Consider the following 13,291-nt stretch of genomic DNA (forward strand, 5'->3'; position numbering starts at 1 on the left):
CTTAGATTCGGCATTTAAACATAGCAGGGAAATTATGCTGGTGTGGTCATGAATGTAGTTTATGACTCTGGTAGCAACACTGGCAGTGTCGAACACCAGAAAAGCACAGCTATTTTCTATACAATCAATGGCCACTTCATCAGGTAGGTACACATAATGAGATCAAATAAAAGAAAAGTGTGGGTTTTCTATTGAGTGTTTAAGTGTGTAGTTTGTACTGTCTGTGTGTATTTATTGTTGTATGTGTGAATGGGGCACACATATACATATTTTTTTGCTCTTTGGATGCATAAGGCACTTTATGCACTACAGTACCACTTCATTTATATACATCACATACTGGCACCTAAGTTAGAAATTAGTTTGGTTTGTCTTTTTTCAAATAGGCCTACATTTTGTACCTTGACTTACGAGTGTCCCAACTAGCGATTTTTTTCTGAGTTAGAACTAACTGGGCCACACCCCTTAAAGGAACACATAAACACACAATTGTTCTACAGTGTGTGTGTGACATTCGGCTTAGTCACATTTTACATTTTTGAACGCCGTCCTCAGAATTGTGACGCAGATGCGCTAACAAGTTGTCCACCCTGCCGCCTGTTTTTGTCTTATTTGAAAAAAAAGGTATACGCTAGTAGGCGCAAAATGATCTTAACATTTTCATCCAGTTACTGTCTTGCGTTCAGTTACCATGTTTGTACATATTTCATTGAGTTAAATTAAATCTAGTAGTTTACATTGGTGAAACTTGTAAAACAAACTTCAAGAGAGACAAACTGCACACCGGGAGGCCAGAGTGACTATGCTAATCAGTCAGCCACGTAAACAACATCTTGATCAATTGGTGTTTGTCGATGCTACAAGCGTTCAATTATGAAACTTTAGCAGGGACGCCCATACTTCCCTCTCCCCAGCCACTTCCTCCAGCTCTTCCGAGGGGATCCTGAGGCGTTCCCAGGCCAGCTGAGAGACGTAGTCTCTCCAGCGTCTCCTGGGTCCTCCCCGGGGTCTCCTCCCGGTGGGACGTGCCCGGAACACCTCACCGGGGAGGCGTCCGGGAGGCATCCGAATCAGATGCCCCAGCCACCTCATCTGGCTCCTCTCGATGTGGAGGAGCAGCGGCTCTACTCTGAGATCCCACAGCTCGTCACCATAGGTGAGGGTAGGAACGTAGATCGACCGGTAAATCGAGAGCTTCACCTTTCGGCTTAGGTCCTTCTTTACCACAACGGACCGATACAAAGTCCGCATCACTGCAGACGCTGCACTGATCCGCCTGTTGATCTCCTGTTCCATTCTTCCTTCACTCGTGAACAAGACCCCAAGATACTTGAACTCCTCCACTTGGGGCAGGATCTCATCCCCGACCCGGAGAGGGCACGCCACCCTTTTCCGACTGAGGACCACGGTCTCAGATTTGGAGGTGCTGATTCTCATCCCAGCCGCTTCACAATCGGCTGCGAACCCCTCCAGTGAGAGTTGGAGATCACAACTTATGAAGCCAACATGAATGAAGCCGAGTCGGGGGGCAATAAGTATACCCACACCTGCTCGGCGCCTCTCACCGTGGACAACTCCAGTGTGGAAGAGAGTCCAACCCCTCTCAAGAGGACTGGTACCAGAGCCCAAGCTGTGTGTGGAGGCAAGCCTGACTATATCTAGTCGGAAGTTCTCGACCTCGCACACCAGCTCGGGCTCCTTCCCTGCCAGAGAGGTGACGTTCCACGTACCTAGAGCCAGCTTCTGTAGCCGGGGATTGGATCGGCAAGGTCCCTGCCTTCGGCCACCGCCCAGCTCACACTGCACCTGACCCTTATGGCCCCTATCACAGGTGGTGAGCCCGTGGGAAGGGGGACCCACATTACCCTTTCGGGCTAGGCCCGGCCACCAGGCGCTCTCCTTCGAGCCCCACCTCCACGTCGTGGTCCAGAGGGGGGCCCCAGTGACCTGCGTCCGGGCAAGGGAAAATGTCTTCCTGAATTGTTTGTCATCATAGGGGTTTTTTAAGTCAAATTTATCTTATTTCATCTTTTTAGGCTGGTATGATCAGGACGGAGCAAGACGAGTACTTTATCGAGCCTGCGGAAAGAGGCGATGGAATGATTGAGGAAGAGGAGGCAGGAGGAGGAAGGATGCACATCGTCTATCGCTCTTCAGCCATTAAGAAGGTGCCCATCGACAACACAGCGGGAGACTCCCACTTCAGAGGTCAGTCTGTGACTCTCACACTGTTTGTGTGTGTATACTGTGCCCTTGCCTCTTTTTCCATATGCTTCTATTTAACTTGGCTGACTCTTAGCCCTGCTCACACACTCTAAATGCATTAGTCTTTAGTTGTGTTCTTACATGTTTGAGTATGACACTGCACAGATCGCACCCTCACCTCAAACTATAGATAAGAACCATAAGCCTTTTACCCATCATGAACACCTAGTTAAATAACCAAACCATTATTGTACACCAAGTCAGTGAGTCGCTGCCATGCAGCAGTAACGTCTTGCTGTTAAAAAACAAAACAAAACTGCACATTCAGGCATCATTATATCCAGAGAAAAGGAGTGACATATTGAGATGTTAACACTGTTTATTCAGGCTGAACGATTTTGAAATGAATCTAATTGTGATTTTTTTTCCCCTCAATATTGCGATTTAATGTGATTTTTTTTTTTTAGTTTGTCTTCTATTTTTCAACAAACGCGAGCAATAACGCAATCTGTTTTATTATAAAGACAAATATATGTATTTATTATACAAATATTAACCAATTAGACAGGTAAATCCAAAGTCCCAATGAACACAAAATAAACAAATTTATAGTATAGTAATTAAATCTTAAGAAGGAAAAAAAAAACTTTTTGTACACCAATGAAAATATTACATTCATTCAGTAACAGCAGCACAACACACTAAAGTGCAAAATGTGTATGGCACAGACAGTCAGACAGATTATTCTGTACAGTTCTTACTGAGAACTATACAGAACAATCTTTCTTTACGGCCAGATGTCTCGTTGCAAAAAAAATCCACTGTTTTCAGCTGTGCTGCAACTCTCTGTCTGCATCTTTTATATAGCTCAGATATGACAACCTGGCTAAAAAGTGTTCATGACAGAATTCTGTACTGCTTATCCATTGTTCTTATCAGAGCCGTAAACCCAGGCTTTGTCCATTTACTAATGGGCATCATATCTTTCACTACAAACTTATTTCTGCTTGTTGTTTTGAATTATGTTCATAAGGAGTAATACTTTCAAAAGGTTCAGTGAGCCCTGACGGCTGGTACTTTGCTTACTTGAGGTTGAAGCACTGGTCGCTGATGGTTTAGCCATGCAACTATCGTACATGGCTTTGTTGTGTGTGTTTTTTTTTAAAGTGTTGCTAAAGGTTACCTCCTGAGGTATCAACAGGAGCGAGGCAGGTTCCCCACAATACCTGACGATGCACAGCATCTTGTTTTTTAGAGACAATTTATATCTACACAACCGACTTGCTGCCCCTCTTTGGTAGGCACACTAAACCTTCTGCAGAGTCCGCCTCTGTTGAGTTTGACGCCATTGTACAACTGGGTATATAGCGCACGGTGTTGCCAACTCCTTAGTAAGGAAAGTAGCTATTGGCTGTCATAAAAGTCACTAAAAGTTAAAGATAAATGATATTGATATACAGTAAGTGAATTTAAAAAAATTATTAGAACTGCAAATTAACTTTCTTCTGTTTTCTTTAAATTTAAATCATTTTTGTTCTGCTTTGTTAAATTTTAGAGTAACAAATTTATTCAAAAGACTGGAGGGTTGTGACATTCATGAACAAACCGAATCTATTAACTGGCTCATTAAATTGAACGATGGGATTGGGACCAAGTCGCAGTTTAGGGTATGTGAGTCAAATGCAGTGATTTATTTTTGCATGACAGTGAAGAAACATTCACATTTACATCTTGCTCTGTAAACCAAGATGGAAACAGCGGCAGCTTTGCACATGCAAATTTCATTTGCAGTCTCGGCACGGAGGTGTGTTGGTCTCCTCTCTGCTCTGACTGCAGTGGGACTGCTGCGAGAGGCTGTGAACCTGACCGTCTGTGAATGCTTCGCGGTGGCAGAGGGGATCACGGCAGCACCGGCTACTCGTTGAGGGAATTAACTGCAGAGTGATATGTGCTTTCATGTATCTAAAACATCCAAAAAAGTGGCTAGATTTGTCGCGAGTCGCTTTTGAAGAGAAAAAAGTCGCTAAGAGGAGTTGAAAAGTCGACAGATCATTTAGAAAGTTGCCAATTTGGCAACACTGATAGCACAGTATTGCTTTCTCACCATACCTGATCCAGCACATACCACGTTTGGAGTAAGGAGGCATGATAACATCTGGTCGCCAGGCAAATGCAGAGTAACATGGCAAACGTGTTGAAACTCAAAACGAAGTTGACGCTGAACATAGCGGCAGTTACAATAATACATTGTAACTGTCCATCCATCCATTTTCTGAGCCGCTTCTCCTCACTAGGGTCGCGGGCGTGCTGGAGCCTATCCCAGCTGTCATCAGGCAGGAGGCAGGGTACACCCTGAACTGGTTGCCAGCCAATCGCAGGGCACATAGAAACTAACAACCATTCGCACTCACAGTCATGCCTACGGGCAATTTAGAGTCTCCAATTAATGCATGTTTTTTTGGGATGTGGGAGGAAACCGGAGTGCCCGGAGAAAACCCACGCAGGCACGGGGAGAACATGCAAACTCCACACAGGCGGGGACGGGGATTGAACCCCGCACCTCAGAACTGTGAGGCTGACGCTCTAACCAGTCGGCCACCGTGCCGCCTACATTGTAACTGATTTAAGTAAAACATATATGTTCTCACCCTAATTATACATGAAGTCCCAAAATAAAAATGTGTCCCATGATTATCAGTAAGAAATATTTCTTTTTTTACTTATTCATTCTGTGATTATTATATTATATTATAATATTACATACTATATTATTTTATCTACACATTATTTTGATATATACACAGCATTTTAAGTAAGTAAAGTTTTATTTATATGGCACTTTTTAAAACACAGAAAAACGCTTCACAAACACATAAACATGCAAAGTAGAGACATTAAAAAAGACAAGCATGTAGACGCAGTAGACAAAAATGCAGACATGACAAGGGAAAATATCCAAACAATAAAGATAGGGCATTTGAACTAAAATTTTTAGGCATTGTTTGATTTGAAATGAAAATGATTCAGCAGATCCAACAGATTGTGGACGCCAGTTCCAGAGAGTTAAGGCTAAAAATGCAAATCCACAGACACCTTTTGAGATATGGTTTGGGCGAGGGATGGCTAAATGGCCAAGATTAGTGTATCGGAGACGGCTTGTGGTGGAATGAAGGTGAAGTACCTCAGAGAAGTACTGTAGGTAGGGACGAGGTCATGAAGTGCTTTATAAGGATCAAAAAGATCTTACAGTTAATTCTGAATTTTACTGGAAGCCAATGGAGGGATGCAAGTAACGTGGGACTAGTAGCTTGTTCTTGTTAAAAATATAGCTGCTGTATTTTTGATTAACTGTAATTGATTGAGAGAAAACTGACTGAGGCAAGTGTAGATGGAATTAAAGTAATTTAACCGTGAAAATATAAATGTGTGGATTAATTGCTCAAGGGCCGAAAGGGGCAAAATAGGTCTGATTCTAGCAATATTTCATAACTGAAGAAAGCAGGACTGGACGAGTTTGGAGACATGATGATCAAATGTCATGTACTGGTCGAAGATGATACAGAGATTGTTAGAAGTGGATTTATATTCTGGTGACGTTAGCCACTATGAGTAGCAGCATTTACAAAGATTTTGGACCAATTAGAATATCTTCAGTTTTGTCAGGATTCAGATGAAGAACATTTTGAGTCATCCACTATTTGGTCATCTAAACAGTCAAGGAGGGCAGTGAGTTGGTGAAATTTTTTTGGTTTAGCAGAGAAATAGATCTGGGTATCATCACCATAACAATGATATGATATTTCCTGAAAGTGGCTGAACAACTGACCAAGAGGGAGCATGTATTATGAAAACACTATTAGATCAAGGACGGAGCCCTGAGGGACACCGCAGTGGAGGGGAGCGAGGGATCAGTCGTGATTGTTTATATGGACACTAAAAAAATCTGTTTGTTAAATAAGAGTGAAACCAGTTTAACGCTGTACTCAAATACCCACCCAGTTGTGCAATCGATCGAGTAAAACGGAATGGTCAATATCAAATATCAAATGCGGCAGTTAGGTCAAGTAGAGTAAGAACGTGTGTTCACCTTTGTCAGCGTGCATGAGGATGTAATTTGTTACTCTTAAAAGTGCTGTCTCAGTACTATGTTTGTGATGAAAACTGGATTGAAATTATGATATTATGAGTCTCAGCCAGGTTCAGTAGTTGGTCAGTGACAGTCCGTTGTGCCCCCAGTGGCTCTGGCAGTGCCTTGCATGGCAGTAGCCGCCCATTGGTGTATGAATGTATGAAAGGCTTTGAAAAGCGCTTTGGGCACTGTGATAGTGTAGGTAAAGCGCTATATAAGTGCAGTCCATTTACCCTTTTTACCTGTACCCCCTCCCGGCCCACTCCCACAAGACACTTTTAAAGAGAAACCCAAAGGTGATAATATTTTTGAAAGTGAAAGTAAAGCATGCTTTTATTTACAGACATCCACAAACACTCCTGCAAACAAGAAACATATTTATTATTCATTGTAAGACTCTGCATCATTACTATACTGTAAATTTTTTTATGCAAGTGTTTGATAGTTTGGTCAAAACAACTTCACAATTATGGGGAATAAATTCATGTTTGTCTGGTAACAGTTTGTTTGCTGTGGTGAAAAGCTGCCTATAGGAGGTGTCGAGTATTTTGCTTACCTTATGTCAGCCACCTCTAATATTTTGCCAAAAACCACTACAAGCAAATTACAACAACAACAATAATAACAACATTGAGATACATTGAGAATGTTTTCTAACAATTGGGTCTCTCATCCTGTGTGTGCTCAAGTCGAGATGAGATTTATAATGAGTATTTCTGTGTCTTCCTACTTGGAGCATTTGACACTACAATGTCTAATGATACACAGAAGGAGAGAGTTTCCATAGGAACACCCAGCGAGGACACACTGCAGTGGAGTAACGCTGATCTGCTCCCAGATGCTGCTAGCACCTGAACACACCCTGTAAAGCGACACGGGGATGTAAGATGCTCTTACATACACACAGGGAGAGTGTAACCACACAACTTCTTTGATCATGCATATACACACACATACAACTTGTGCACATACATGCACACGACGTCCCACTGTTCCTGTTGCCTCTGCATCCTTCCTTCTAATGAAGAGTGGTGTGTGGATCGATAGCGTAGGATGTAGCAGGCCTTTACGTGTGCATAGGTGTGTATGCGTGAGCAGACCGGCTCGCCCATTCGGTGAACTAGGCGAATGCTAAGGGTGCCGTGGCTTCCGGGGGCGCCATAAAATCAGGAAAAAAATATACCTTTAATACACTGTGATCTGTAATTATATTGAAACTACTTATTGCTATTCACTCTTACAAATAGAAACGCTAATTCCCAATTAATATTAATTTCCAATGACAGTAGATAAGCATTAGTGAACAGAGGGTGACCTTTTCCTTTTGGAATTTCTTGAATTTCTGGATAAATTGGTCATAAAAATCATGTCTGGTCTTCATCTAAATGACAAGAATAAACAAACAGCCTACTTAGACTAATACCACACAATGTTTTCATATTTCTATTGAAAATAATATTCACATAACATTCACAGGACAGGGAGGGAAAAGTAAGTGAACCCTTGGATTTAATAACTGGTTGACCCTTTTTGGAAGCAATAACCTCAAACAAACGTTTCCTGTAGTTGCAGATCAGACATGCGCAACGATCAGGATGAATTTTAGACCATTCATCTTACAAAACTGTTGCAGTTCAGCAAGATTCCTGGGATGTCTGGTGTGAATAGTTCTCTTGAGATCATTCAACAGCATCTCAATCAGGTTGACGTCAGGACTTGGACTGGGCCACTCCAAACAAATGTTTCTCTTTTTTCTGAAGCCATTCTGTGATTAATTTGCTTCTGTGTTTTGGATCATTGTCCTGTTGCAACACCCATCCTCTTTTGAGCTTCAACTGTTGGACAGATGGCCTCAAGTTCTTCTGCAAAATATCTTCATAAACTAGAGTTAATTTTTCTATTGATGATAGCAAGCTGTCCAGGCCCTGAGGTTACAACGCATGCCCATACCATTAAGCTCCGTCCACTATGCTTCAAAGTTGGGATAAGGTTTTGCTGTTGGTGTGCTATGCCATTTTTCCTTCACAAATGGCACTGTGTGTTCCTCCCAAACAATTGAACTTTGGTTTCATCTGTATAAGGAATATTTTGCCAGTAGTGCTGTGTGTCTTTAGTAAACTTCAAATGTACAGCAATTTTTTTTTTCAGACAGCAACAGCTTAATCATTGGTGTTCTCCCATTCTTGTTTAATGTTTTACGTATGGTAGATTTGTTAACAGAGATGTTGGCATGTGCCAGTGATTTCTATAAGTCTTCAGCTGAGACTTTAGGTTTGCTTTTACCTCATTGAGCATTCTGCGCTGTGATCTTAAAGTTCTTTACAGGGTGGCCACTCCTTGGAAGTGGAGCAACAATGCTGAACTTTCTCCATTTATAGACAATTTGTCTAATTGTGGACTGATGAACATCAAGACTTTTACAGATACGTTTGCAACCTTTTCAAGATTTATACAAGTTTATATATGAATTCATGACCTCAACCCAATTGAGATGCTGTGGCATGACCTCAAGAGAGTTATTCACACAAGACATCACAGGAATATTGCTGAACTGCAACAGTTTTGTAAAGAGGAATGGTCCAAAACAATCCTGATCCTTGTGTTCGTCTGATCTGCAACTAAAGGAAGGAAAACGTTTAGTGCAGCTTATTGCTGCCAAAAGACGGTTGACCAGATATTAAATCCAAGGGTTCACTTACTTTTTCATCCTTGTCCTCTGAATGTTTACGTTATTTCCAATAAAAATATAAAAACCTAATTGTTTTTATGGTATTAGTTTAAACAGATCTGTTTATTCTCATAATTTAGATGAAGAACAGACCACATTTTATGACCAAAGGCTTCACATACTTTTTGCTCCTGCTGTATGACACAGAATGCAGAGGCCACCTCATGAAGCACTTATCGTAGAGGGAGATCCTTAAATTCATACATTTAAATTCAACATAGCCGGCACGCTGGCCGACTGGTTAGCACATCTGCCTCACAGTTCTGGGGACCGGGGTTCAAATCCCGGTCCCCTCTGTGTGGAGATTGCATGTTCTCCCCGTGCCTGGGTGGGTTTTCTCCGGGCACTCCGGTTTCCTCCCACATCCCGAAAACATGCGTGGTAGGTTGATTGAATACACTAAATTGCCCGTAAGTGTGAATGTGAGTGCGAATGGTTGTTTGTTTCTACGTGCCCTGTGATTGGCTGGCGACCGCTTTAGGGTGTACCCCGCCTCTCGCCTGAAGATAGCTGGGATAGGCTGCAGCAGCCCGCGACCCTCGTGAGGATAAGCGGTAAAGAAAATGGATGGATGGATAAATTCAACATTCAAGGATTATGTTTTTAATACAATTTGGAAAAGGAGAACTGCAACATTTGATTTGGCAGATTTGCCCGTAAACTATGGGTTGAACCAATTAGCCGATTACTCGATGTGTCGACTTTACTAACCTGCAATAACAGTTACAGCCTGACATCGGTTAATTGCCAGTCACGTGGTTTTGTCATTTGCATCAACAAATGGGATGCCTGGAAGGCAGCTGTTGAGGAGAGGGAAGGGTCCTCTCAGCAAACGATCAGCAGTGCCTCAATTTTGTGTTAATGTTTTACAAAAGATGAGACTGGGCAACACAGTCACCATCAAATATTGCAATACCAAAAGCTCTATGCACAGCCAATCCGAAGAGGCACCCGCTAATGCTGGATCATGAACGTGCTAAATCCTGGAAAGGTGGAATCCTCACGTCACTAAGTTTATGTTAGGTAAAATGGGACGGCTGAGTTGCTGCTTGTTTGTAATGTTGATGTGCTTGCTGTTCTGTGTATGAGCTGACCATTGTTAGTAAATATACATGTCCTGTTTTTCTAAATCATAGAACTGCAGCGACTGTTTGAAGTTGTATTACAGTATATTAGGGTTAAAGTTTAGAAAGTCTTGACTTTCTGTGAGCCCTTAAATTACGTGTCAAACTCAAGGCCCGCGGGTGAAATCCGGTCCGGCACATCAATTTATGTGGCCCGCGAAAGCAAATCAGGTGCAACTTCCATGATTCTTGCTAAACTCTTCACCAAAATTTCAAGCACTTTTTGCTTACCAAACCCCTTTTTTTACAGTAACTTGAACAATAGCTGAACAAACAAGCAGGCATTCAAAACTCTCCCTCATTTGTCCTAACTATCCTAGAGTGCAACTTTATCTGTTACATCCGCTCACTGTCATGTCAATGGAAAACGCATTATGGCTCGTCAGGCCATTCACATTCATCTCGGTGTAAAACTCAGCCCTCTCCATTGTCTGTATTCTTTTTCATCCCTCCCCGTGGATCTATCAGGGGCATTAGCAAATTAATTGATAATCAGTCAATAATTTCTGGAGATCTCCTTCACCAAAGTCTGTTTAATTCAAAGCCAGTTATTGAATGCAAGACTAATTTCCTCGCGAAAGATAAAAGGGAAAAGAGGTTATATTTAACAAGGCTAAATGACGATGCAAACAGATTGATCAGTTCCTTGCATCATGAACTGAGGAGGTGTGAATCGATGTCCAAGTACCTCGAAGGAGGGAGCAGGCCTTATCATTCAGATGGCATTCGTCAATTAATCCGCTCCTATAATTCCATTTTATGCCCTTCTTTGAGCTGTGTTTTGATCTCTCATTGCTTCCACAGGGCTCAACTTGAGTTCCCTCTTTTGGCCCCTGACGAAACTCATCACGCTTTGTTCTGTTTGTTTCCTATACTGAAGCGTGTGTATCTGTAGTGCTACTGCAGCCAAGTATCCACATCCAAGTGTAAACATTCCTTTACAGAATTGCAAAAAGAGTCAACTGGAGCTTTTCCATTCATCCTCATCTGGTATCCCAATCACAAAAAATTTCCTCAAAATGTATTACTGTAGTTTTTCTGTCAAGGATATTTAAATATTTATCATCACAGTTAAAGTGTTACTGCATTGGTTGTTGTGAACATGCGTGCAAATGTTGGAAAAAAAGTACATATTTTATGCTCTTTGCTTTTTTGCATCCACAAGTTTTGATACTGTATGGATGTATCACATACATGTTATCAAGACACCTGGGGATTTTTTAAATTGTGAAAAAAATGCAGACTTTATCTCCCATACACTGATTTAGGTGTTTACCAGAAAGAAGCAAGGGCAATTGAAGTCAACCTCCTACAAAAATCGAATTGGAATGTGCCTAAGGGCATTTTTGTGTATTGATACAAATTCAGAGGTCACTAATGTTCCAAAATGTGTTGGGGTTGAGGTGAAGGCTCTCAAGTACTTCCACAAGGAACTCCTCCAAGCATGCATTTGTGAATCTTGCTTTGTGCAATGGGGAAAAGTCGTGTTGGACCATAAAACGGCTTTCCCGAAACTGATGATACAAAGTGGGATGCATAGAGTTGTCCAACATATATTGGTAGCATGACGATTCAGGGAGCACTGATGAGCTTAGTTTAGCCACGAATCAACTGATTGATTAAGAGGTGTGTCCCCGCATTGTCTGTATATGACCAAAGAGGTAAGATGGAAATCAAGATCAAGGTAGAACCAAGGAGACGACCTTAACAACTGTTTAATCATATAATTGTGTACAGTATAAATGTGTATCCCAAGCAGCTAGTTATTTTAGTCTTTATGTGTTGTCATGATACTACTTATTTGAAGAAAAAAAGGACCTGACTTTTCCGATCTTCTTTTTTGCCCTGAACTAAACTGTGTGATTAAAAGCAGGAGCCGTCTGTCCAGTGCATTGTCAGGCTGCTGTTTTGAACTCTAAAAAAAGCGGTTTTAGAGGAACATTCCATCACTATATATAGTTGGTGTACTCCGTGTCCTTTGAATGTGCGAGCCTGAACTTTTTAACTGTGAAGATCCAAAGCATTTTCCAGAGAATAAACTTCATAGCCTTAACTGAGTTTGATTCAAAATGGGCTCTTGCCTTTTCAATAAAAGAGGTTTAAATAATGTGCATCGCTACAAATATTCAACACATCCCACTGTGTGACAAAAGTACATAAAATAAGTTGCAGGTCTCAGAGCTAGCTAAGATGTTTTATCGACTCTGGTAGGCGCAAATCATTCCAGAGGAGTTTATGATTTTGCGTGGATGTTATCAGGTAAACATAAGAACCAGCAAACCAATTTACAAGTTACTCACGCCATAGGCAAGACCGCCTCCTTCCTTTGATTGGTTGCCTCCGTGTAGAAGATCCACTTGTGAGAGCACAAGTGTTTGTTATGTTGACAGCGCTGGCTCGGGAGTGGAGAGGTAGGCAGAGATCTTCGCTAGTGATAAACTGTAGATAAGCTGGAGAAATTCGAATGACCTGATTTCTGGCCTCTTGGTAGAAAAACAGCTGGAACTCAGGAATGCGTTAATTCATATTTCACATGTTTATTGAGGCACCACAGAGCCAATATAACTCACAAACACTAGAAAAAGTTGGTTTGATAAAACCTGGGACCTTTAAACATGCTTTATAGCGGACTGTTTGCTGCTCATTATCTGACGCTGCAAACCAAAGATAATTCCATATGACTGACAAAATGGTGCCTCTTTAGTAAATTTGCTCCTCTCTGTTCCCTGGTGTGATACCTAGAGAGAGTGACTAGCTTATTATCACACATAGCATATGTGTGTGTCTTTTTTGTATGCGTGGACACACACTTTTTGTTTCTAGCCAGTTTAACACCTGACTGATGGAGCTTGTGCGTCCAGCAGTGTGGATTTGCCCGTGTGGGTTCTCTCCCTGGCTGCTCGTCTGCTAGTAGGCTCCCAGCAGGCCTTCCATAGAGCGTAACTCAGTATGTTACTACTGCTGTTGCCACCTTCGCAGAGCTCGGCTGTGCACATAATAACAGGGTGGAACTAACAGAGATCCGCTTCAGTGAGCGGCCCCCACACACTGAATATTTTTGTGTGGGTTTGCATCTGTCAAGAAAGTGGACAATAAGTAGGGAAC

The 13,291-nt window shown here is 41.9% G+C and overlaps 1 protein-coding gene across 3 annotated transcripts in view; it reads left to right on the forward strand.

The window, feature by feature from the left end:
• Positions 1-13,291, forward strand: part of LOC133484550 (A disintegrin and metalloproteinase with thrombospondin motifs 2-like) — a 170,597-nt gene that overhangs the window by 75,905 nt on the left and 81,401 nt on the right. For 2 of the 3 annotated variants that reach the window (XM_061787313.1, XM_061787314.1), the window contains exon 3: positions 2,037-2,208. The exons of the other annotated variant lie outside the window; for it this stretch is intronic. In XM_061787313.1, coding sequence (XP_061643297.1) covers positions 2,037-2,208 — 172 coding nt within the window. The remainder of the gene's footprint in view (positions 1-2,036; positions 2,209-13,291) is intronic. 3 annotated transcript variants of the gene reach the window in all.

The sequence above is a fragment of the Phyllopteryx taeniolatus genome, chromosome 10 (genome assembly GCF_024500385.1).
Source record: "Phyllopteryx taeniolatus isolate TA_2022b chromosome 10, UOR_Ptae_1.2, whole genome shotgun sequence".
Classification (NCBI taxonomy): domain Eukaryota; kingdom Metazoa; phylum Chordata; class Actinopteri; order Syngnathiformes; family Syngnathidae; genus Phyllopteryx; species Phyllopteryx taeniolatus.